The following is a 21,870-nucleotide window of genomic DNA, read 5'->3' on the forward strand; positions in this document are numbered from 1 at the left end:
TGTGTGTGTGTGTGTGTGTGTGTGTGTGTGTGTGTGTGTGTGTGTGCGTGTGCGTGTGTGTACCTGTTCCCGTTGGAAGGTGTCTCGGATGTGTTCCAGCCCCAGGCTCTTTAAGAACTGGTTGATGGTCATGTCGAGCAGACCTGCACACACAAACACACACAAAGGACAGCATGTTAACAACATCCACATCTTCTCAGAGGGAGATGACTCAATTCAAAAGAAACCAGACTCTCTGCCTCTGACTTGGGAGACGACATCTGTGTGAACGTACCTTCTCCTTCCTTCCTGTCCGACCCACAGGCTCCATCTGCAGGACCAGTGGCCCCGCCCACTGTGATGTCCCCAAGGGGTGTGGTCAGGTTGTCGAGGCTGCTGGCTGCGGACAGGCAGGATGGGGATGGCGAGGGAGAGATGACCACGCCCCCTGCTGCACCGTTGCTGGACACAGTTGCACTCACCTGAGAAAGAGAGACAATATTTCATTTGAGGTTTAATTTGATAAGTAAAAAAACGTTTCACAAACACTGCTTACTTATTTAGATGTTTTTTTAACAGGGCATGCTCCTTCACTATCTCAAGAGCTTTTCAGCAGCTACTCCTCTGACAGTTCAAATGCTGTTTGTTCTAACAGGAATAAATGTGCCCACCATGTAGAACAGGCTTCAGCTGATTGTTCTCCGTCTCTGCACTCGTATAAAAGTGTGACTTACCACGGTGGCCTGTGGTTTCAAGCAGCTCGGCAGAGCGTCTGGTGGCATGGCATCGATCAGCAACGCTCTGATATCATCCGCCTGCAACGGAGACACAGACAGAAAGACAAGACGTTATGTTAAAATACTAATTCAAAGTTTAAATGTACTTTTTATCATAATATCTTTAACACAAATGCAGATTTTAATTGTGGATAACCCTGATATGTCATGTGCTACATTTACTAAATAGAAGGGGGCTATGATAACACCCTATATATCGCCATGCCAGGGAGAAACTGGTACCAGTTAACAGTAGCTTTCTGCACCAGCTACAGATGGGACAGGGACCACTGGCTGATGCCCAAATAGAGAGCAGTGAGAAAATTAAGGCATTTGATCTGAGACGATCTTCAGATCATTAAAAGAGAGGAAAGCTCTTAGCTGGAAATAACCTTTCACAACTGCTGTTCACTTCCTGAGCCCATCACCTGCAGTGAAGTGTTGTTTTCTGGGTAAAACTCAAACCACAGGGGCAAGGAAACACTGTGAGGAAGCCTCGTTAGGGGCCAAGGAGTTAGGAAGCTGCCTCCATCCCCCATCTACATTTCTCATCCACTCATCCAGCAATATGAGGAAGCGTGGGCCAGTACTGAAAGACGTGTGAGATAATCGGTTGTACCGTCGCCAGGTCCAGCGGCGTCTGTCCCTCCTGGTTCTTCATGGTGGGATCGGCTCCGTGCGCCAGCAGCAGGGCGCAGAGCTGAGTCCGTCCTTTCTGGGCCGCTTCGTGAAGGGGGGTGAACGCCCACTTGTCTGTGGCGTTGACGCACGTGTTGTACTTGATCAGCAGGGCGGCGATGTCCACGTGCTAGACGAGAGGAAGAGGAGGAAGAGTGCGGAGGTGTCAGATGAAAGGAGGGATAAAAGACAACAAATATGAAAGCACTTAACGAGAGCAAATGTGGAAGAGTGGTGAATAAGTCCTTGAAACATACTGATCAGAAGAAAACGTTATGTTAAATCCTGTGGAACAGAAATAATCTGAATTATTAACACAGTCAGGATCCATGTCTTCCTGCCAGTCCTTCTGTTCCTTCTTTTCCTGTCCCCCCCCCCTCCTCATCGCCTGTCTCCAGCTCTCGCCTCAGCGTCAAACACAACATAGCTGGTTTCTGGGTAACAGTGGGAGATGCGCCACTCTGTGTCTGTGTGTGTGTGTGTGTGTGTGTGTGTGTGTGTGTGTGTGTGTGTGTGTGTGTGTGTCTGTCCCCAATATGAAGAGCTCATTAAGTTTTCATTCAAACATGTGTTTTACTCTTTCAGTAGCAGCGTGCTGTCTAGTAGGAGCAGCATGTGACTCTGCAGATGACAAGACTCCAGATGAAGGACAACTCACAGGCTCTTCTTCAGAGATGTGTAACAGTAAATAATAACAGTCATTTAGACATTTGAATGGGGAAAAAAGAGAAATGGAAATAAGTAATATATCTAAAGTCATACATCAGAAATCTGCAGGCGTTTCCTGAGCTGTGGAAAGCAAAAACATGTTTCCCTATTAACCCATCCCTATTAACATGGATGTAAGGTACAAAATAAGACTCTGTCACAATATATATAATTCAATAAATGAACTCGATAAGTGGTTAAAGGTGAATTAAATAGTTTGAGAGGGTGTGTGTGTGTGTGTGTCTTACCCCGTATGAAGCAGCGTTGTGTAAAGGTATCAACCCTCCTTTGTCCTGTGCGTTAACATCGGCTCCATGTTCCAACAGATACTCTGCCACCTCAAGGTTGTTGTATCCGGCTGCAGAGCAGTGTGGGTTGTGTGGAAAACACAGCAGGCCGTAAAGAAAGACAATGGAGGCGAAGCAGAGGCCGAGGAAAAGAGGAGAAAACAAAAAAATGTAGTCAGGCTGTGACAGAGAATTAACAAGAGAGACAGAGACACATGTCAGCCTACATCTGCCGCTGCAGCGTGTAATCATCTTTTCCTTTTACAACCCACTGCGTCCAGGCAGAGGGTGTGTGGGTGTGTTCCTAAGTGGTCAGCTGAAGGTCTTTATTTCAGCTCCATGAAATAAAGACCTTCAGAGTGTTTTTCAGCCGTTCCTCAGCTATAAAAGTGTCATCCTCTAATTAAGATTTATACGTTATCACGACACAAGTCTCAGTCTGGTCCCGAAAGTCTATAAATAGAGTCTTAAAATGGACGGAGGCAAAATCGATTGTCTGTCGGGAGGAGGATGAAGAAGACGATGCAGGAAAAACAGGAGGTAGTCTATGATTGTGAGTGTACTCTTCAGCTCTTAGTTTAACAGCCTTTTACTGTGTCTACACAATGACTATATATTTTTGAGAAACCACCAAAAAGTCTAAAAACATAGAAATGGGAAATACTTCACTATGCATTCCTGCAGCAATGCAAATTTGTGACAGTTTTAACACTTTTTCAATAACAGATTTGAGCCAGATCAATTTACAGATGAGTTCAGTATCAGGATCGTGTCCTCCTCTTCCTCTTCCTCCTCCTAACTCACCAAAAATAGAGATTTCTCAAGGTAGAAAGAGAGAAGGAGAGATTCACTGCCTGAGACTGGAGGTCCAGACATCTTTTAGGATATCAGTGGGACAGTTGAGATCCTGGTGAGGATGTTAAAGCTACTTCTGAGGAGGCAGGAGACCACACTAGGCTGCTATTGACCCAGAGCAGTGTGTGTCTGAGGTAAGGTGTTATGCTGGAGTGCACAATGATCGGCTGATGACTCTATTTGTTGTGCAATAGTTCATAAAAAATCCCTTCAGACGTGCACATCAATCACACGATAGAAACGCCCCCCGCTGTGGTAGGACCTGAAGATCAGATGAGTGATATGTGAGCTAAACCTTCATCACATGATTGTCAAAAATGTTTTCATCAAAATGTATTGATAGATCTCTGAGTTGTCCAAGCCTGCTTGTCTACGATCAAAGTGATTCTGCCCTCTTGACTCACTCCCTGTCTGTAAGTGTTCGCTGCCTTGTTCTTGGCACCGCACTCGAGCTCAAATCCCAAGAAACACTGGAGCCTGAGTGATTGGCACCCGCAAATATGCCATCTCCACTAGTTGCTCAAATCCTGCAGAATTCAGCCAAACAGTGTCTGAAAGCCTTCTCGCTTTATCCCCTCATTTTAATGTGTCGGCTAAGTGAGCTTTACATAATCAGAGAGGTGTTGGCGGCTGCGGCTCAGGGGGCAGAGCGGCTCGACCGGTCGCTATGTCAATGCAGGACACCGAACCCAAATCGCTCCTGACGGCTGTGCTGACAGCGTGTGAAAATGGCGAAAGAAAAACTGCTGCGTGAATGTGAATGTGACTGTTATACTGATTTCAGACAAGAACTGAAGTCTCGACATTTTCCTAAAATTTTTAGGAGGGGGGGGGGGGGGGGGGCTGTTGATGACATTTCAAAACACGTGACAGCAGCAAAACTGGAAACGATACAAATTTCCCAGGATGAATAAGGGGAGCAATACACAAAGAAGACGTTGAGGAAGATGTCAACTTGGAAAGACAACGAGATCTTTAGGTTATTAAGGGTTCTTCATATATAAGGGGCAAACTCCAGTATCAGGGTCAAAGGTTTCAAGTGGTTCTAATGCCTGGGAAAGACTCATTTACCATTAACTTACTAAAATGAGCTGTTATTGTGTGTCTGTGTGTCTGCGGTGTTGTCTCTCCTCGTGTACACTACCTGCCAGGTGCAGCGGGGTGGAGTTGCGTCCCTGCGTATCCCGACAGTTGATATTGTCGGGGCTGCACAACTTCTGCACCCTGGCTAAGCAGCCTTTCTTAGCGGCGTCCAGCAGGGCGGCGTCTCCCCGGAGCAGGTCCTGGATGTCGGTGTCCCCGTCCTTCACCAGGTCCAGAGGCGTGTTCCCGTCTCGGTTCTTCTTGGTGGGGTCGGCTCCGTGCTGGAGAGAAGACGCCAGAATGGAGGAGATGGAGAAAGAAGGGCTGCGTGTCAGTGCACATCTATAATTGAGTCAGTGTTCACCGAGGTCAATCCAGCTTAAAGTTCCTTTCGGTGAAATGTCAAAGTCAAAAAAGCAAAACATTTGACAAACCACAAACGTCAGCTCAGAACATACACTACCCATAACTCACAGTCCCCAGAATCCCTCGACCTTCGAACCCCAGCGAGGGGTTTTTCATGACAAGCAACGAGCGAGGAGAGGATGAAGGTAAATCACCAGAGAGGAGAAGAGAGGGAGAGACACAGGGAGGTGGAGAGGTGAGGACGGGACATCCAGTGAAGTGGAAAACACTGCCCACCCTGGAGAGCGGAGCGGCAAGCAGACATTTCTATCACTCAGCTTTCTCCAAGGTTACAACTCCTCGTTTCATGGTAGGTTTTGAAATCCGCTCATTAAAATAGGATGTCGTGGGACTGGGGTCTCCTTGGTATCTGGTGCTGGCCTGGAAAAGCCTGAGATACTTCTCTCACGGCTGTTTGAATCCTTTCTTTGAACAAATTCACATTCATGTTATTCAGTCCTATGTCTCTAGTCCTTTTTTCTGATCTCCTTACTGATGTTTACCTGTAATAGATTCACTGTGCGGGGAAATTAGAATAGAAATAACCGGGGACATTACCATATAAATAAATGTTTACATACACAGATAAATAAAAGTTTTCTTAAGCCTCCATTAAATTCAGTCTGCACTGATTCGCCGTGACATTAAAACAGGTACCTGGTTTTAATGAGGATCATTCTGAGCCATCAGTAATGTGATTCAAATCTCATTTTGTGATTTTAACAATTTTTCTCGGCTTCGTGGCTGCACTGAGTCAAGATAAAAAACAATTAGCCACCGCGTTAAAACCAGTTAGCCGCTTTAATGTGGTGGCTGATTTTTCCATTTGCAGCTCGAGAGGGAAACAAAAGAAAAAACGCACAAGAGGAGCTGAGGATTCAGCCACAGAAAAACAAGTCGCCACATACCCAGGGAGTTCAGAATTCACCTTGTTTGACCGACAGCCAGTCTCTTACAAAATTATGATAAAGAACATTACCTCCAGCGAGGCCAAACAGTCCCCCTAAGGAACCACATTTAAATCCATGAGATCCGGATTATTATCTAGGTCGCACCACATGGCACACACTCATAGATAAATATTAAACAGCTCGATTGTGTAATGGAAATACAATAAGAAGTTTTTGCGTAGCCCTGCTTACAAACAAACGTAAAAAACAAACAAAGGATATATAAACTTGTTGGCGGACGTTAAGACGTTAATATGCTTTTTGTATTTGTGACACGATCCTTCCTGAGCCCTGGGAGCCAAAGCTGCAGAGTTTTATTCTCAGCACAAATAAAGGGACAACAGAGGAATGACAACAAACAGACGGAGACAAAAGGGAAAACCTTCTGCCGGACTCTGGAATAGTTTATTCAGAAAGAGAGAGAACAGTTACATCCCGGGGCCGTGGCAGATTAACACCGAAGTGCAGGAACACTCTGTTACTCGTGTGCATGTGTGTGTGTCTGTGTCTGTGTTAAAAGGGAGAAACGAGGACGCTGCCATGTCTACACAACATCCAACTGAAATTTGCCCAATTACAAAAAAACTTGAAATCGATCAGAGTGAAAAAAGAAAGGGTCCGCTTGCACAAATCGACCTTCTGTGTGCGTTTGTAAACCTCAGAGAGTCGGAACCAATCACCGGATCAGTGAACGTGAGGCTGAGCTGCTGGGACTCAGAACGACTGCTTCGATGGCACAGATTCATCTTGAAACACAAAGACTCAGAGTTTTCATCTGTTTTATTCATGAGCTGCTGCATATGGATACGGTTCAGCCGATGGCAACAGCCATTAACAACAAAGAACAACAGCTTCCAGGCCTGTAAAAGAGAAAAAACAATTCCCACGATGCAACGCTAACCTTATGTCGGATGAACACAAACAAAAGCTGCTGCGGCAGATGGTGTCCCTGGATATGGACTGAACTAAAGAGCTGACCAGCCACAGTGGCCCTGACTGACTCTTGTTAGCGACCACAGACGAGCAACAATAGAAAACACAAAGCTTGTCTTAATAAAGTTATCAGAGTCGATTCAGCACGACATCACCAGTGCCTCCAGTGTGCGCCCTCTGGGAAATCCCTCCCACCACAGCAGCCAGTGCAGGTTAGCTCCTCTGCTCTGTGACACGGAGCCCAATCAGCCTTTTCCCCAGAGCTGACACTTTCCTAAACGCTGCCCACTCCCTTCGACCGTGACTGTTATCCGAGCAACTCTGCTGCACCGCTCAGACGCCTTGCATCATCACTGTTTACTCTGTTATCACCAGCTCAACCTTGTCTGACTGACAATAAGTTCTCTATGACTGTTATTGTTTTAAATGCAGCAAAAGGCTGTTTACTGCAAAACATTCAGGGGCGGAGCAACAGGGTACGCAAAGCAGGAAAGCTCCGAGATGAGAGGGGGCCCCCTTTATCCATAGCAACTACAATTTTGTTGAAGGCTAGAATGTCTACGATGAATCATGTGCTTCTTCATGTAGGCCCCCCCAGGTTCCTCTTGCAAAGGGCCCCCAAAGTCCCTTGAAACACTCCTGCTGACAGTGATCCATAACCTTTAAATGTCTCAATTGTCCTTGAACAAACATCTTTTTGCAGTGACTTTGTATTCAGTCTTTTATTATGCATAGATTATGTTTGTATTAAACGATAAAGAAGCTTCAAATTGAATCTTACTGTGCAATAACATTTACTCTTACTCATCACATGAAGCAGCCGAGTCCCTACTGTTGATGTGTGTAGGGTTTCAGTTTGAGACTAAGTGGGAGTGAGGACATTTTGGCTGGTCCTCGCATTCTGTGACCGGGTTGTTTAAGGTTTCAAACCAGGTTTAAGGCTAATGGGTAAAAATAAGAATACGATTAAGGTTATAGGAGAAGGTTAGCCAGTGTTAGAATGCATTAAGTAAATGTATGTCCTTAAAAGATAGAAGCAGAAACACTGTGTTTGTGTATTGGTGTGTGTATGTGTGTGTGTGTGTGTGTGTGTGTGTGAGTGTGTGTCGTGTGAATTCACCAGTGCCGATCTAACATTAATTTATGCAGGCCCATATGGCAGCAACACAGTGGTGATGTAACCTTGTGTGGAGGTGTTTATGACAGAAAAAACAAAAACACATCCAGCTGTAAGTCTAAAACATTTTCACACGACTCATTTAGAAAGAAGAAACTGAAAACAGTGTAGAAGGGGATAAGGACACTGGCTGCAGACACTGAAAATCTACCAATGTCTACAAAATAAATAGTTTGAACACTGTTTGAGCACGAGTTGATTTCATCTAAGATTCATGTTAATACCCAGATGATGAAACAACACTTGGTACTAGCGAGAGCAAGTTACTTTTAAGACATAAACGTGCAGGTCCGACCTTGAGCAGCAGTTTGCAGATCTCGTATTTGCCCTTGGCGGCAGCTTCGTGAAGCGGAGTGAACTTCCACAGGTCGGCCACGTTGACTGAGGCTCCGTGTCTGACCAGCAGCTCGGCCACCTCGTAGTGGCCGTACGAACAGGCGTTATGGAGGGGAACCAGGCCGCTGCGGAGAGACAAGACCAGTTAAACCCACACAGATTCACACTTGTGTTTCTAATATCTATTTTACGTTGCCTCAAATCTTAAAGTATCCCACCCTTTGTCCTTGGCGTGCACGTCGGCTCCATGGTGCAGGAGGTACTCCACCACGGACACTCGGTTGTATCCAGCAGCAAAGTGAAGGGGAGTCGAGTGTCGTCCCTCCAGATCTCTGCAGTTCACATTCTGAGCCGTACACAGCGACTGAAGAGAAGGGGAAAGAGATAAAGAAAGAAGATATTAAAGTCTGTTTGAAATGGTTTTCCACAAAACTTGGGAGGATGGGATATGGGGTAATAAAGATCATTACATTTCAGGGAAAAAAACAGGTGTATATACGGGACCGGTATCTATGAGTTTGTGTAATTTGGTTCCACTCCACTGGAGGTATTGAGTGCCAGTCTAGTTTAATGGTATTTACGGATGATGCAGAGTCTTTTTGGAAAGACAGAACTGGTTTTGTATCTTTGACCCATCGCCTGGAGAGACCATTGTTCCAACAGTCACAGTCTGAACCTCCTCAACCTTTGAGCAGTTGACAGGATTCCTCCCAGAAAATGTGCAAAAAAGTTTTTTTAAACGTCAATCAGTGCACGTATGTGTCTGAGCCTCAGGTTTAAAAAAAAAAACTAAAAACGACTGAAAGAAAGCCCGACCAGACATGATCGTCTGGTCGGCTCAGGTTTCTCACCAACCTGCCAAAGCCTCACACTTCACACGCTGACAGATCCTCTTCATGTGGATAACCATACCTGTCCATCTTAACAGGTGAAAGACACAAACGCTCCAAATACTCTGTCAAATACTTCACCGACTGTTACCAGGTCCTGACAATTAGTGGGTGGTTTTTATCCGAAGTATATTACAGCGCATCGCTAACACCTACCCTTTGAACATGAGTGGGCCCATCGGAAATCAAACAGAGATCAAACTGAAACCAGCTGTGGCGGTGCAACGAGCCGCATGAGACGGCTTTGATCAGAATGCTATGGTCGGAAACCTGTTGAGATGGGAAATGTGGCCTTTAATAAGCAAACGCTTGGCCATTTTCCTTTATCAAATATCAATGTGACTAAAAATACAAAAGACACAATGAGAAAAGATTTGCTTTACATGAAACAATGTCCAAAGGGCATTTCATGGAAGTCAATACGACCGGGCCCCCTAGGAGCAGCAGGAGTAGTGAAAAGGTCACAACATGTTGTTCCATTTTAATTTCTAAATGCAGAATCTGTGTTTTGGCGGACGAAGTTTTCTGGGTTAAGTTCACCAGAAACCTGATTAAAAATGTACTGACACGTTTATCTGATCCTTATCTCAACCTAATTCCCCTGTGAGCTCAACAGGAGTCAAACCCGTGAAAATAATGTTCAGGTATTTAAGGTTTGACAAAATCGTTTCCATTTTCATTTATGCAGCTGCTTCAGTTCATTTTTCTGGATAAGAATCCACATTTCCGAACCTTAATGAGCCAATTAAAGAAGATTTATGCTCACTTAAGAGCCAATTACTTCCTGGGGTTGGTGGTCAATACACACGTGGAGGGTATCTTCGTGTTCCTTTTCTAAAATGTCACTTTCCATTTTTCAAATTAAGGCAAAATGGATTTTTTAGGAGGACAGAATGTGAACTGTAACCATGTAACACCGACTCCCGTAAAGCCAACTGACTATTTCTTATTGTTAGACCCATTACATTTCACTTGATCATATTCAATTTGCAAAACTAGAGCCTGACTTATTTTTTAGTTGGCAGACAAAAATATGACAAAGCCTTTTGCAGGGTTTACCTTTATTTATAAAGTTACTATATGATTTATTTTGTACTCCACAACATCGTCCAGTTAATAAATGTGAAACAATCAAATCACCTTGACAGTGTCCAGGTCTCCAGCTTTAGCAGCTTCCAGAAGTCTGTAGTCCACATCGGAGTTTCTCACCGGGACGTTCTCTGCACAGCAGAACGAAGAGAAACGTGGATTAGAAATGATTTCCCTCCACAGCTGCTGCAGGTAAGTGTCCACATGCAGAATCAGCCATTGTTCAATTCACCTTCAAAAACTGCAGATTTGTAAAGATGGTGTAAACGACACAAGAGACGTGTTTTAAGAAGGAGAAAAAATCGTGTTAGAAAATCAAAGATATACACGAAGGGTTGTTTCCAATATTCTGTGCAAACTGTATTCTGTCCAATCAATCTGCACCTATCTGAAGTCAGGAAATATCAATATTGACCTTTACAGAACAATTCCAGTTAATCTCACGGTTGCCAGCGAGTGCATAGCAACCAAAACCCAGCACCTACGTACACACATGCACACCAGCCGCCCGCCCACACACACACACACACTAACACACTAACACACACACACACGAAAAGGTTGGTGTACCGTTGAGTATTTGCTGAACGGCTTCATTTCCCATCTGAGCAGCGGTGAAACCCTGCAGCGACACCAGCGAGGCGTCGGCCCCGTATCCCAGCAGCAGCCGGCAGGTCTGGAGGTGGCCGGCCAGCGCGGCGCGGTGCAAAGCGGTCTGACCCAGCGTGTCCACCGCGTTCACCTGCACACAAACAAATACCTTCGTAAGATGGTTCTTGAAAAGAAGCTTCAGTCGCTAGGTTTGTTCCTTAAACTGCTTCACTTCTCTCCAGCGTTATTTAAAGTTAAGTTCTACTTCTGTCTGTCCAGGCGACCATTCAATATGTCATAAGCTTTGATTTCTTACAAAATCCAATCGAAAGTTTTATATTAAAAAATCTAGAAGGTCGCTTTGGAAGCATATATCTCCAACTTTACTAGAGTTCCCTCCATATGCCGGACTCTATAGTCACGCTTAATATCTTAATAAATATATAAAAATCCCATCATGTTAAAGAGACTGGCCCCCCTTCCGTCTACAAAATGTTATGGAAATCAGTTCAGGAGTTTTTGAATATATAAAAAAAACAAAAACAAAAAAAACAAAAAAACTCCTCTTCGGTGGAGCTCATATTCGTTAACACAAGATGTTTACTTTTAAAAATAAACATGTCTACATGTGTGTAAACCTTATTTAAAAAAAAAAAAAAAAAAAGGTTAGTGCCATTATCAGGTCAACACTTCCCAGAATGCCTTGTGACGGCCTCAGTACAAATATTCAACTACATGCGTCTTGGTAGATGTTGTTTACTGATAATATCGTAGAAACTGTCGTGTTCAGTAATTAAATCACACATGGTTAAGTTTTATGATTATAATTAACCTTCAGTCACACTATGTGTAGAGATATTGACGTTCTGTATATCATGATGCATTAAATCTAAAGGAAAAATCAATTCAGAAAATGGAATATTTGTTTTCATCTAATCCAACAAATTACCTCATAAATCACGCTTCATCATATCGACGCAAAAACATTATTTACATTCATTATCGTCATAAAGAAGTCCTGAGCGTGGATTTACAACATCACCCACAGCATGAGGCCTGAGAGTTCAAAACAGACCCAGGAACAGCTAACAGATCAGATGTGTTTGGTGCGAGTACAGGGTGAGAACATCTCTTCACATTTGTTCCACACGCCTGATGAGTCAGTGAGAACAGGTGAAAATAATTTACCTTAGCGCCGTGTTTCTGTAGCACCTCCATGATATCATTATGAGCTCGCTCCGCAGCCACATGGAGAGGAGACATGAAACTGAAGAGGGAGGGAGAGGGAGGATTTGTCTTCGTTTCAGATTTATAAGCAGTAAACAATTATTAAAAAGTGTTTCATCTTTGTTACGGACAGAATTCAAACTTCTCCTGAACCCTTACAAATAAAGTTTCAGTCTAACTGTACTGGGATCAGCTGGAACGTCATAATATTCTCATTGTTGTGTTTGCATCCATGTGTGAGTGGCAACACTCACTCTTTGTTCTTCTCATTAACGTTGGCACCTTTCCTCAGCAGCAGCTCCGTCACCTGTTTCCTTTTGGGGTGAGGTGACGCCACTGCACAATGCTAACACACACACACACACACAGAGAGAGGGAGAGAGAGAGAGAGAGAGAGAACCATAAGGCTTTGTATCTCTGCCGGTGTGTGCGTGTATCTGTGTGTTTGTGTGTTTTGTCTTACTAGTGCGGTCTCGTGTGTGTGAGGATGTTTGAAGTTGATGATCTCCAACGCCAGCGTCTTCTTGGCCTTGGCCATGTCGGCTTCTCGTGCAGCTTGAAGTAGCGAGTGGCCCTTGAACTCATCTGAGCACACACACACACACACAAACACACTCTGTGAGATTTCCTGGACATCCTTCCTAGATCACTTCAAAGTTGTTTTTGCAACATGCAACAGTGTGTGTGGCGGAGTTGGAGTGGAAACAAGTGATTATCCCCCTGAGGACGGAAAAATTACAAACAACAAACTCCTTTGCTTCAGAAGCGTTTGAGGCAGCATAAAAGAGGAGTCTGTTCGAGTCGGAGCAACAGCACTCATGCATTTATAATCAGACATTCAGACAAATGGTAAGAGCAGCACAGATGTCACATCAGCTGGGAAATGTGGTCGAGAGGGAAAGAGAGAATCAACAGCACGAAAATTTTTTATGGTAAATTGGAAACAGACGCAGCCTCTGCAGTTTATTCTATACGAGAGAGCTGGAGTCATTTTTCATCCCAGTTAGTGAAGCACAAACACACAGTGGCACCAGAACGTTTTGGGTTGGTGACCCCTGCAAATGATGCAAGATCTACGTGTGATCCCATTTTACAGGTTAAAACCGTATGAGAGATAGTTTTTGCAAAAACAAAGCAGAGAATCATTTTTTTCCCTGAATGGATTGTTTTCATTTGAAGGATTTCTGAGGCCAAGAGTCGAAATGATCCGTCAGCTGGTTTGGCCTCAAGACTACAAACAACCAGTATGAAACTTGTAAACCAATCTACACCACAACCTCTAAAGCTCCTTCAGTATTATACGTCTCATTTGTTTCATCATTCATTAAAGTGAAGAGGCATATGCTGTGATGACTATTTCTAAGTAAGCACTACCTGACCTTGAAGCTGGTTATCAGGCAAACTCACAGCAAGAACATATCAAAATCAAGCTGCATAAAATGTCACACTTTACTTTTAACAAGCCACCATTGTACTTGGCTCACTCGAATGTCTAAGCAATTACATTTAACGTCTTTCAATTTTGTGATCTGAATTAAAGAAATTCTTACCATCAACAAAAGAAACATGTTTTATCCATCCTCAGTATTCAACCTGAATATAAGGCTTAATGTCAGGGAAAGTAGTTTTCAGTCTGTAGCTCAGCTTCTACCTGAGGAGCTTCCTGGCAGAGACAAGGATTTATCTTGTTTGCTTTCACTCTGGCTGCAGACATGAAGAAAACATACTGGGGTTCTGAGAGAATGTTTTACTTACACTGCTCGGTTTAACTTGACGTCTATTTAATACATACATCACATAGCCCCAAATGCTCGATTAATTTATGTCATGCATGGGGATGGAAAGTTTCTGCATCTCAAAAAGCAACTCTTGAGAGAGAATATCAATAAAGTTGATATGTCGTGAGATGAAAAATACGTCTCCAGCAGATGTGAATCATCCTGTAATCAAAACAAAACAGAGGTGGCAGCCGCTGATGTGTCGAAGTCTAAATCTGCTTTCATGACACCAATAAATTAACTATACAGAATATTTTCTTTCAAAGAAGAACAAACAACTGCAGGGTACATAATTCAAAAAAATTTGCACTGTATCACGTTTGATTGCTGAACCATCCATCTGCATCCAGAGTCACTGTGGTCCTGGAAAACTGTTCTAAAACCATTTGTAAATGTGAACTGGTCTGGCAAAGGCTAGCTAATGTTATGATGAGCAACTGTAAGAAGGAAACTCGGCCAAGGTGACAAAACACCATAAACAACAATCAGTGACATCACAACCAACCACCACAGTTCAAAGAAGAATAACTAAAGAGCTGCTCTTTTTCTTCTGTGGTGTTTTATACAAATGCAACTGTACAATAAACTGAATATGAGCTTTTCGAGATTTAATTATAACCTTCTCAATATATCAAGCATTTTGAACCTGCTGGTTATCAGATGCTGGCATTGGTCTCACTTCATACCAATAATTCCTTGTTTTCTGCTCCAGAAAACAATATTTAACTGTCTTAATGCTCAGATACACCGAAATCAACTGTTCCAAACATGACTGGTGCAAACACCCCCTTCCTAAAACCACCTATTCATTAAATCAGCACAGAGATCTTTTAGCAGAGCTCCACGGTGCAGCTGCAGCTTATGTAAGTGCCACACTCACATGTGAGTCTCTCCTTCAGCTCGGGAGTGGGCGCCATGTCCACGGAGCTCTTGCTGTGGCAGTTGAGCAGGGACGGGTCGGCGCCGTGGCTCAGCAGCAGGGAGCAGACCTCCACCCGGTTTTTAGATGCCGCTTCGTGGAGCGGGGTGAACTGCCACAGATCCATGGCGTTAACACACGCTCCGTGCTGGAAGGAAACAACAGGATCAGTGGAGATACCGGGATGAATCAAAGCACAGGTTGCAATGTGGAGAGCAATGAGGGCCTCAGGCAGTCGAACGCTACAAACACTGCTCAAGGTGGATAGATACACATTTGTCTGGGTTTTATTAACCAAAAAAAGAATGGCATCAATTAAGGATCAGGATTCCTTAAAGACTTGAGTGTTGTTTGTTTATACCTTCAGCAGAAGTTCCGTAACTTCATAGTGTCCATAGGAGCAGGCATTGTGTAGAGGCACCAGACCACTGGGAGAGTCCAACACAAAGGAACGTTTTATTATCTTCACATCAATTATTCATTCAAACCACATTCTTTACTTCTCCACTCAATTTTTATGTCTTCTGAGGTCCAATAGAGAAGTTTGTAAAAAGATTAAAAGAGCCTGAGAATGTGAGCATCTCATAAAATACAAAACCATCTGAGAATTCCTTTCAAAGTCAGAAAAGTTAATCGCATTGTGACACTTGATTAAAAAGTCTGTGAATGTCGGTCAGAACAGAATTACTTCAGTGGGTGAATGGTGAACCAAATTTATTCAACAAGCAAGTTACGATGAATAATTGAGGATACATTTGAAAACCTTATCGGATTGGTTGCCATGTTTTTCCTGTTTGAAAGCGACCAGAGCCAATCAGACCGCTGCAAGTTGATATAAGCCAAATTAAAAGGCTACTTCTATATAATTTAATAATATTTTCCTTTTCCTTAAAACTCTTCTATCCTTTAGTTTGCTTTCGTGTACGTACCCCTTGTCCTTGGCGTGGACATCTGCTCCGTGCTGTAGTAACAGCTGAACTATCCTCACCCGGTTGTATCCTGCTGCCAGGTGGAGTGGGGTGGACTGCAGAGACACAGAAAGAGAAAACAGAAATGAAATGTCGGCCCATATGTTCTTTCTGCGGCGTGACAAGCCAGCGCCATGATTTCGTTATCATCAGTCCTGTATACAAAGAGTGGGTTGAGAAAACACAGTTTTTTTTTCGCTGAGCACATTTCTTTAACGGCAGGACTTTTCCACAGGGGAATGGGCTTCTCCACTCCTGAATCACTCTACAGTGACAAAGACCGACTATATTTCCTCTATAAAAGTGATGAAAAGCCACCGTGGTTGGATGTTTTATGATGTGTCTGAAATGAGATGCAGCGTTTCCTCTATACGCTCTTCCCCCCGAGCCGCAGTGACACCCAGACGGGAGGAGGAGTGGGCGAGAAGTCATATTCAAATTGATCAACAGAGATTCATATTATGATTAGGACTGTGGATTAAGTCAGGCACATGCAGCAGGAAGACATGGAACTACGCACAATGTGCAAACAAGAAATTGGCTTTATTTTTTACAGTTGCATTAAATACAGTAAATGCCTTCAACGCAGTCAGTTTGAAACAGAACAATGCAGTTTTACATCAAAGTGCCAAGTCTCAGCTTTAATTTGAGTGGGTTTACATAAGTATAGACAGAACTGTGTGGGAGATATGGCCCTTTTAACGCGTCTCTCCCAAAAGTTTAGAGTATGATATTGAAAGAGACAACGGGTCCAAGCCAAGAGCAGAATTACTTTAGAACATTTACAATTCGGGCATCTGTTAAAAGGGCCATAACTCCCACACGGTTCTTTATACGTCTACGTAAACCTACACAAATTACAGCTGAGAATTGGCACTTTAATGCAACAGACATCGATTTAGTTCAAACTGAAAATGCTGAAGCACAGACACTGAATCACAAATAAAGTTGTAGCTGTCCATGTCTGTTTTTTAAGAGAGGCCGAACCACAAATATTCCTCTTTGACACTTAGTACAATTCAAGTGCATCCAATACTTTGCAATGCGTCTATAAAAAGGGGATTCATGGCTTTGAAACTGCTCGATGCCTTTCAAGGAAATGTTAGCTCAATGCATTCAGATGAGATCTTGAAAGAAATTTCATCTTTCGTGATGTGCTCCCTCAGCTCGGCTCGGCGGAGGAGAGGCAGCGGAGCGGAGAGCCGGATGGTTCCACAGATGGTTCACCCGTACAGGATGTGACAATGTCGAAACAAGGAGCAGAACACGCCACACGAGTTAGTCATAACCCTCGTTCTGCATTATGCAGCGTCGCTCAGTGTCTGTGTTCTTGTTAATGCAAATTGTTGCGAATATAAATAAACAGGGTAAAAAACATTGAGGCGTTAATCAGGTCCTTAAACGCTTGGTACCAGTGAGTCATCTTCTCACACACACAAACACACAAGGATACATAAATGCACGCAAACACACTCACACGTGCTGCTGCATCACTCTGTTGTTGCCAGGGTCAGACTAGTTCAAGCTCCACCTCCTCAATCTGTGAAGATGTATATTTATGTGTGTGCACGCTCGTGTGTACGTGTGTGTGTGTGTGTGTGTGTATCCGGTGTGTGTCCGTCATGTGTGAGACCTCTGCCTCTAAAGGTCTTGTATTGAATTCTCCACACAGACGCTTATTGGGATTGAAGTCATAAAAAAAAACTGCTCCAGCCGAAACTTATATTATGCTCCTCTGACCTCAGCTGCCACAGACCAGTCACAGTAATAATCACAAGCATCACCCATATATCTAGTGTCTGACTTGTCATGAATCCTCCAACTCTTCCCCACTGCAGCCTGTTGTTTTCCTAAAGCTCTAAACTGCCATTTTATGAAGTACAGCTGCAGGTTTTTTCATTAGTTTTTACTACGCCCTCGGCCTTATAATGAGTTCCTTTTTAATTAATGCTCTTTAAATAAGAACAACCGTGCAGCAGCAGGGGAACAGCGAAGGGAGATGAAGGTTTTCACGTGTGCTCGTCTTTACACAGGCACAATAGTTCTGCTGGTGACAAAACAACGAGCGAAGGTCAAACGAGGCTGTTTACACAAGCGCCTGAAACAACAAACCTCCAGTGGATTCCACTGTACAGAACAGACGTTTGTATTTACTGTACAGAGAAATATGAGGATGAGAAAAACACTCTGAATCACTCAGTTTTACTTGAGTTTCTCTGTTTACATTGATGGCACTGTCACTCCATATTATACATGTGTATTCCATATATTGCTTTTTTTCAGAATAAACATGGCTAATTGGAAATAGCGCTGTTTGCATGCAAGTCAAACTACACACATTTGCCCCATCTTAATTAAGCGCTGATTATCAAATTAATTAATTAGCAATTGAGATACAAACTGTGTTTCAATTCAGTATTTGTAGACTAATAATGTCACGGCGCAGAGACTTCGATGTCCCAACTTCGAAGGCTCCGACAAATGTGTCCTTCCTTCCTGGGACAACATATCCCATGATTCATTATGCTTCAGTAATTGACAAACTGTTTTTCAATAAGGGAATGGTGGCAAAAAGAGAGGCAAAAAACATTCAGAAGAATTTATTTTTATATGTAAGTAAACAACCGAAAAGCTAGCGGTACACATCAACCGAAGACCATTTTCGTCCGTAGCTTTGCTGCAAGGCGATGGCTGTAAGGGCAGAGTTGTGTAGGCCGGGTCCTCTGAAGGCAACGGCTGCTGAACTGGGACATCGCTATAACGTCTATATTTGTAAATTTAAGAGGTGTTACTAAAAATGTATTTTGCATTTTTTTAACAGAGCCTCATCAGTTACACCCAGACTTTATGCCGAGATAAGCTAACCATCGCTAGCTTTTTGTGTAGCAAACAAACATGAAAGGAATATTGATCCTTTCATCTAACTCTTGGCAGAACCTTGTCGGAGCAGATGATTAATTAATCCCTTAAAGTGTAGGATTGTTTACTAAGTATTTCTCTGAGTGTCTGTTGATTAAATCCAGTTTGTAGCTTGATCTAGTTGATGTTTGGTACCTGAGTCGTACCTGTTTATTTCCCTCTGTCCCTAATGTCCTCTCAGACTTGATGAAATATGTCGCCCGGGAGTGAAACCTGGTAGACTATATTTCAAAACAGATGCAATCAGCCCTTACACAAGCAGACTGAGATCGAACAATGGCAATAAAGAAAAAAAATAATACCCTGTTGTGTTTTAATCATCTGAAAGCTTTCTTTGTGGACGGGGGAGAGTGAGGAGTGAAAGACGGGAGGAGGAAGATGAAAGAGGAAAACGAATGAAGCAGGAAGCGAGGAGCGATGCGGAGGGTTCGTTCAAGCTTGGATGGAAAAAATACTAATCTTGTTTTCCCTCGGTGGCATTTATCTTTTTTTAATTCATCCCTCTCCTCTCAATGGAAATACATTCGCATCCGATGGTCACAGTCAATTCAAAGAGTCGACCCGGTTCTGCTTATGAGATCAGCAAACATCAGAGACAATCATCAATATCAAAAATGCAAATGGCAATATTTTTGATTTAACACACCATTTGAAAACACATGGGGTGTGTAATCTGCTGTTATTTCTGTCTTTGTTTCCATTTTTCTTAAATCTCTCTCTCTCCCTCTCTCTCTCTCCCTCTCTCCCTCCTCCTTACAACCCTGTCAAGTTGTTCCCATGACAACGCTGACTGCTAGCTGTCACCAGTTGCCATAGCAATGGGACATGATCTATCTGGGAGGGTGAATGGAAACATTTGGACCATTTTGTCTAGTTATGTGTGTTTGTGTGTGCGTGCGTGTGTTTGTGTGTGTGTGTGTGTGTGTGTGTGCCTGTATGTTATTCCTTAGGTTTTCCTTGCAGGTTGCAGACCTGCTTCACTCTTATCAACATAACTCTGTGAACTTCACTGAAGCTTTAGTGTTGTACATCGCCCGAAGTCGTGTGAATATGAGAACACAACACTGCAAAAAGATGTACAAGCAAATAATGTAACCATTGAGCAGAGACCATTTCAGTTGTGTGATATGATTCAACTTAAATCAAAGCCCAATTTAATTTGGGTTCTTTTATACATCCTATTATACCAAAGACTTCTGCGTAAACAGGATTTTCACAACATCCTACGATCTTATTTTTTGGCAGGGGAAATCGTGGAAGCCACCCAGTGTAATAAAAAGCTGTCTGTACCTGCACTGAAACAAAATATATAAACCTTTCAAACACTGTGGCGAAGATGGGATCTGCAGCGTGGGTTTGAGCATCAATCAGTAAACGAACGCACGCTGAGGTCATAAATATCTTCTCCTGTGAGAAATGCTGTGGAGATTGTGCACGATCAATCCGCCGGTGGACAGAAAGACAGGATACATCTTGTAGCAACGACTCAAACACTCATCTAATTGCCATGTACTAGAGTGTCTTATTGACAAATTGTAATGTAGTGTAATGATACTGAGCTAATTAAACAGTAAATGAGATTATCTTCTAAAAGTTTGGATCTACGCTACAGAGTGTTTCAGGAAGTTCACTGGGTTGTTTCAAATACAGGTATATTTCATTTTAACACCAGGATGAATCAGTCCAAACATTCTCCACTTCAAATTTAGACAAATCTTACACTACATTCTATAATGTGTGTTTACACTTTAAAATGAGATGAGGGTCAGTAAGTTAAATATAATATAATTGATTATTACCTTAGTTAAAAACACAGAAAATTAAAGTAGAGAAAACATAAAAACTTGATATCAAATCTAATGGTCTTTTAGCTGCAGGTGGACGCACTGGAAAAACATGAGCTGTGTCAGAAGGCTGCATCCTATGAACTTAATTGCCAATCTACAGGCTATTCCTCTGCATAGCACACATAGACACACAGATACAGACACAGACACAGACACACACACACACACACACACACACACACACACACACACACAGACACACACACACACACACACACACACACACACACACACACACACACACACACACACACACACACACACACACACACACACACACACACACACACACACACACACACACACACACACACACACACACACACACACACACACACACACACACACACACACGAAGCTGTTGCCAGGTCGGCGGAGCCAACAGCTTGGCAGATAAATAACCTACAGCTAGATTTCTCATCCCTTGCTCTCCATGCACACGCAAGCACACCTCAGCCATCAGCTGTCTATCTGCTCATCCTCCCGACTAAAAACTGAGGTGAGGGCTCCATGGAAACTTTAAAGCCCAGCGGCTCAAAAAGTAGAACTCCAGGATAACGCAGCTTGAAAATAACAATGAGTGTCCTGCTCGAGTCAGTGTTATGTTTAAACTGCCAGTCACATCCTAGAAGCAGGAAAAGAAAGTTCAGATGCTACATCATCCAATGCCAATGCTTTTAAAATTACTTATTGCAATATCTGAGCATGATGGTGTTAAAACTATCAATGGATTTCCCATCTATAGCAAATGCTTGTTAACTTAGATTTGATTTCATTATCAAACCTTTATGAAAAAGACATCTAATTGAGGCTTGATGTATATAAATATATATATTGAAATGAAGAGTGTGTAAGTCTTTTAATTGGAAACCACAGATTGTGACACCTGATTCTTAATGATGAAGTATCTGCGAACCCACAAGCTGCAACTGCATACATCTTCCTCAGACAGCAGCACGCCATGGGCCTACATGCACGTAAGAGGTTAAATTTGTCACTGCCAAAACTTTATTAAAACTTTTCCATACCCTATTTGTCATCTGCCATCTGAACGGTTAACAAATGCCTCTGGATATTTTCCTTCTGTGTTTCAGAGGAGCCGAAGTGTATTATCTCTCAGACAGAGAGCGTGGGGTTACATTTACCAACACAAAAAAAAAATCGCTCTGAAAATCCCCCCCTCTCACCCACCCCCGTCCGGCTCAATTCACTGTCACTCTTTCAGCCTTGTGCGAGTTCAGCTGGATTTGTAAACTTCAGCAAACTTTTGCCGAGACAAGAGCCACGGTGGCCTCGATTCTGATCTGCCAACACACCAGGATCAGAGGGACACCTACAGACGAGGAGAGTTTCCAGGCAAGCTGACACATTTCCAATACGGATCGAGACAACAGCACTAGGATAAAAAAAAATAAACCTCTTTTAGTCGTAGAGTCAAAGCTCAGGAAATAGCCATCCTTGAATTTCAAGATTAT

The 21,870-nt window shown here is 43.1% G+C and overlaps 1 protein-coding gene across 1 annotated transcript in view; it reads right to left on the reverse strand.

Annotated features, from left to right (window-relative positions):
- LOC133974655 (poly [ADP-ribose] polymerase tankyrase-1-like) overlaps positions 1-21,870 on the reverse strand; it is a 65,732-nt gene that overhangs the window by 9,655 nt on the left and 34,207 nt on the right. The window contains exons 7-22 of the mRNA XM_062412296.1: positions 15,591-15,685; positions 15,023-15,089; positions 14,623-14,809; positions 12,428-12,549; positions 12,219-12,310; positions 11,926-12,004; positions 10,717-10,888; positions 10,198-10,277; positions 8,386-8,531; positions 8,127-8,292; positions 4,428-4,647; positions 2,390-2,499; positions 1,375-1,563; positions 714-794; positions 275-461; positions 64-143 (exon numbers count right to left, since the gene is read on the reverse strand). Of these exons, the coding sequence (XP_062268280.1) occupies positions 64-143; positions 275-461; positions 714-794; positions 1,375-1,563; positions 2,390-2,499; positions 4,428-4,647; positions 8,127-8,292; positions 8,386-8,531; positions 10,198-10,277; positions 10,717-10,888; positions 11,926-12,004; positions 12,219-12,310; positions 12,428-12,549; positions 14,623-14,809; positions 15,023-15,089; positions 15,591-15,685 (2,073 nt within the window). The remainder of the gene's footprint in view (positions 1-63; positions 144-274; positions 462-713; positions 795-1,374; positions 1,564-2,389; positions 2,500-4,427; positions 4,648-8,126; positions 8,293-8,385; positions 8,532-10,197; positions 10,278-10,716; positions 10,889-11,925; positions 12,005-12,218; positions 12,311-12,427; positions 12,550-14,622; positions 14,810-15,022; positions 15,090-15,590; positions 15,686-21,870) is intronic.

Source organism: Platichthys flesus, chromosome 19, assembly GCF_949316205.1.
Source record: "Platichthys flesus chromosome 19, fPlaFle2.1, whole genome shotgun sequence".
Lineage (NCBI taxonomy): Eukaryota > Metazoa > Chordata > Actinopteri > Pleuronectiformes > Pleuronectidae > Platichthys > Platichthys flesus.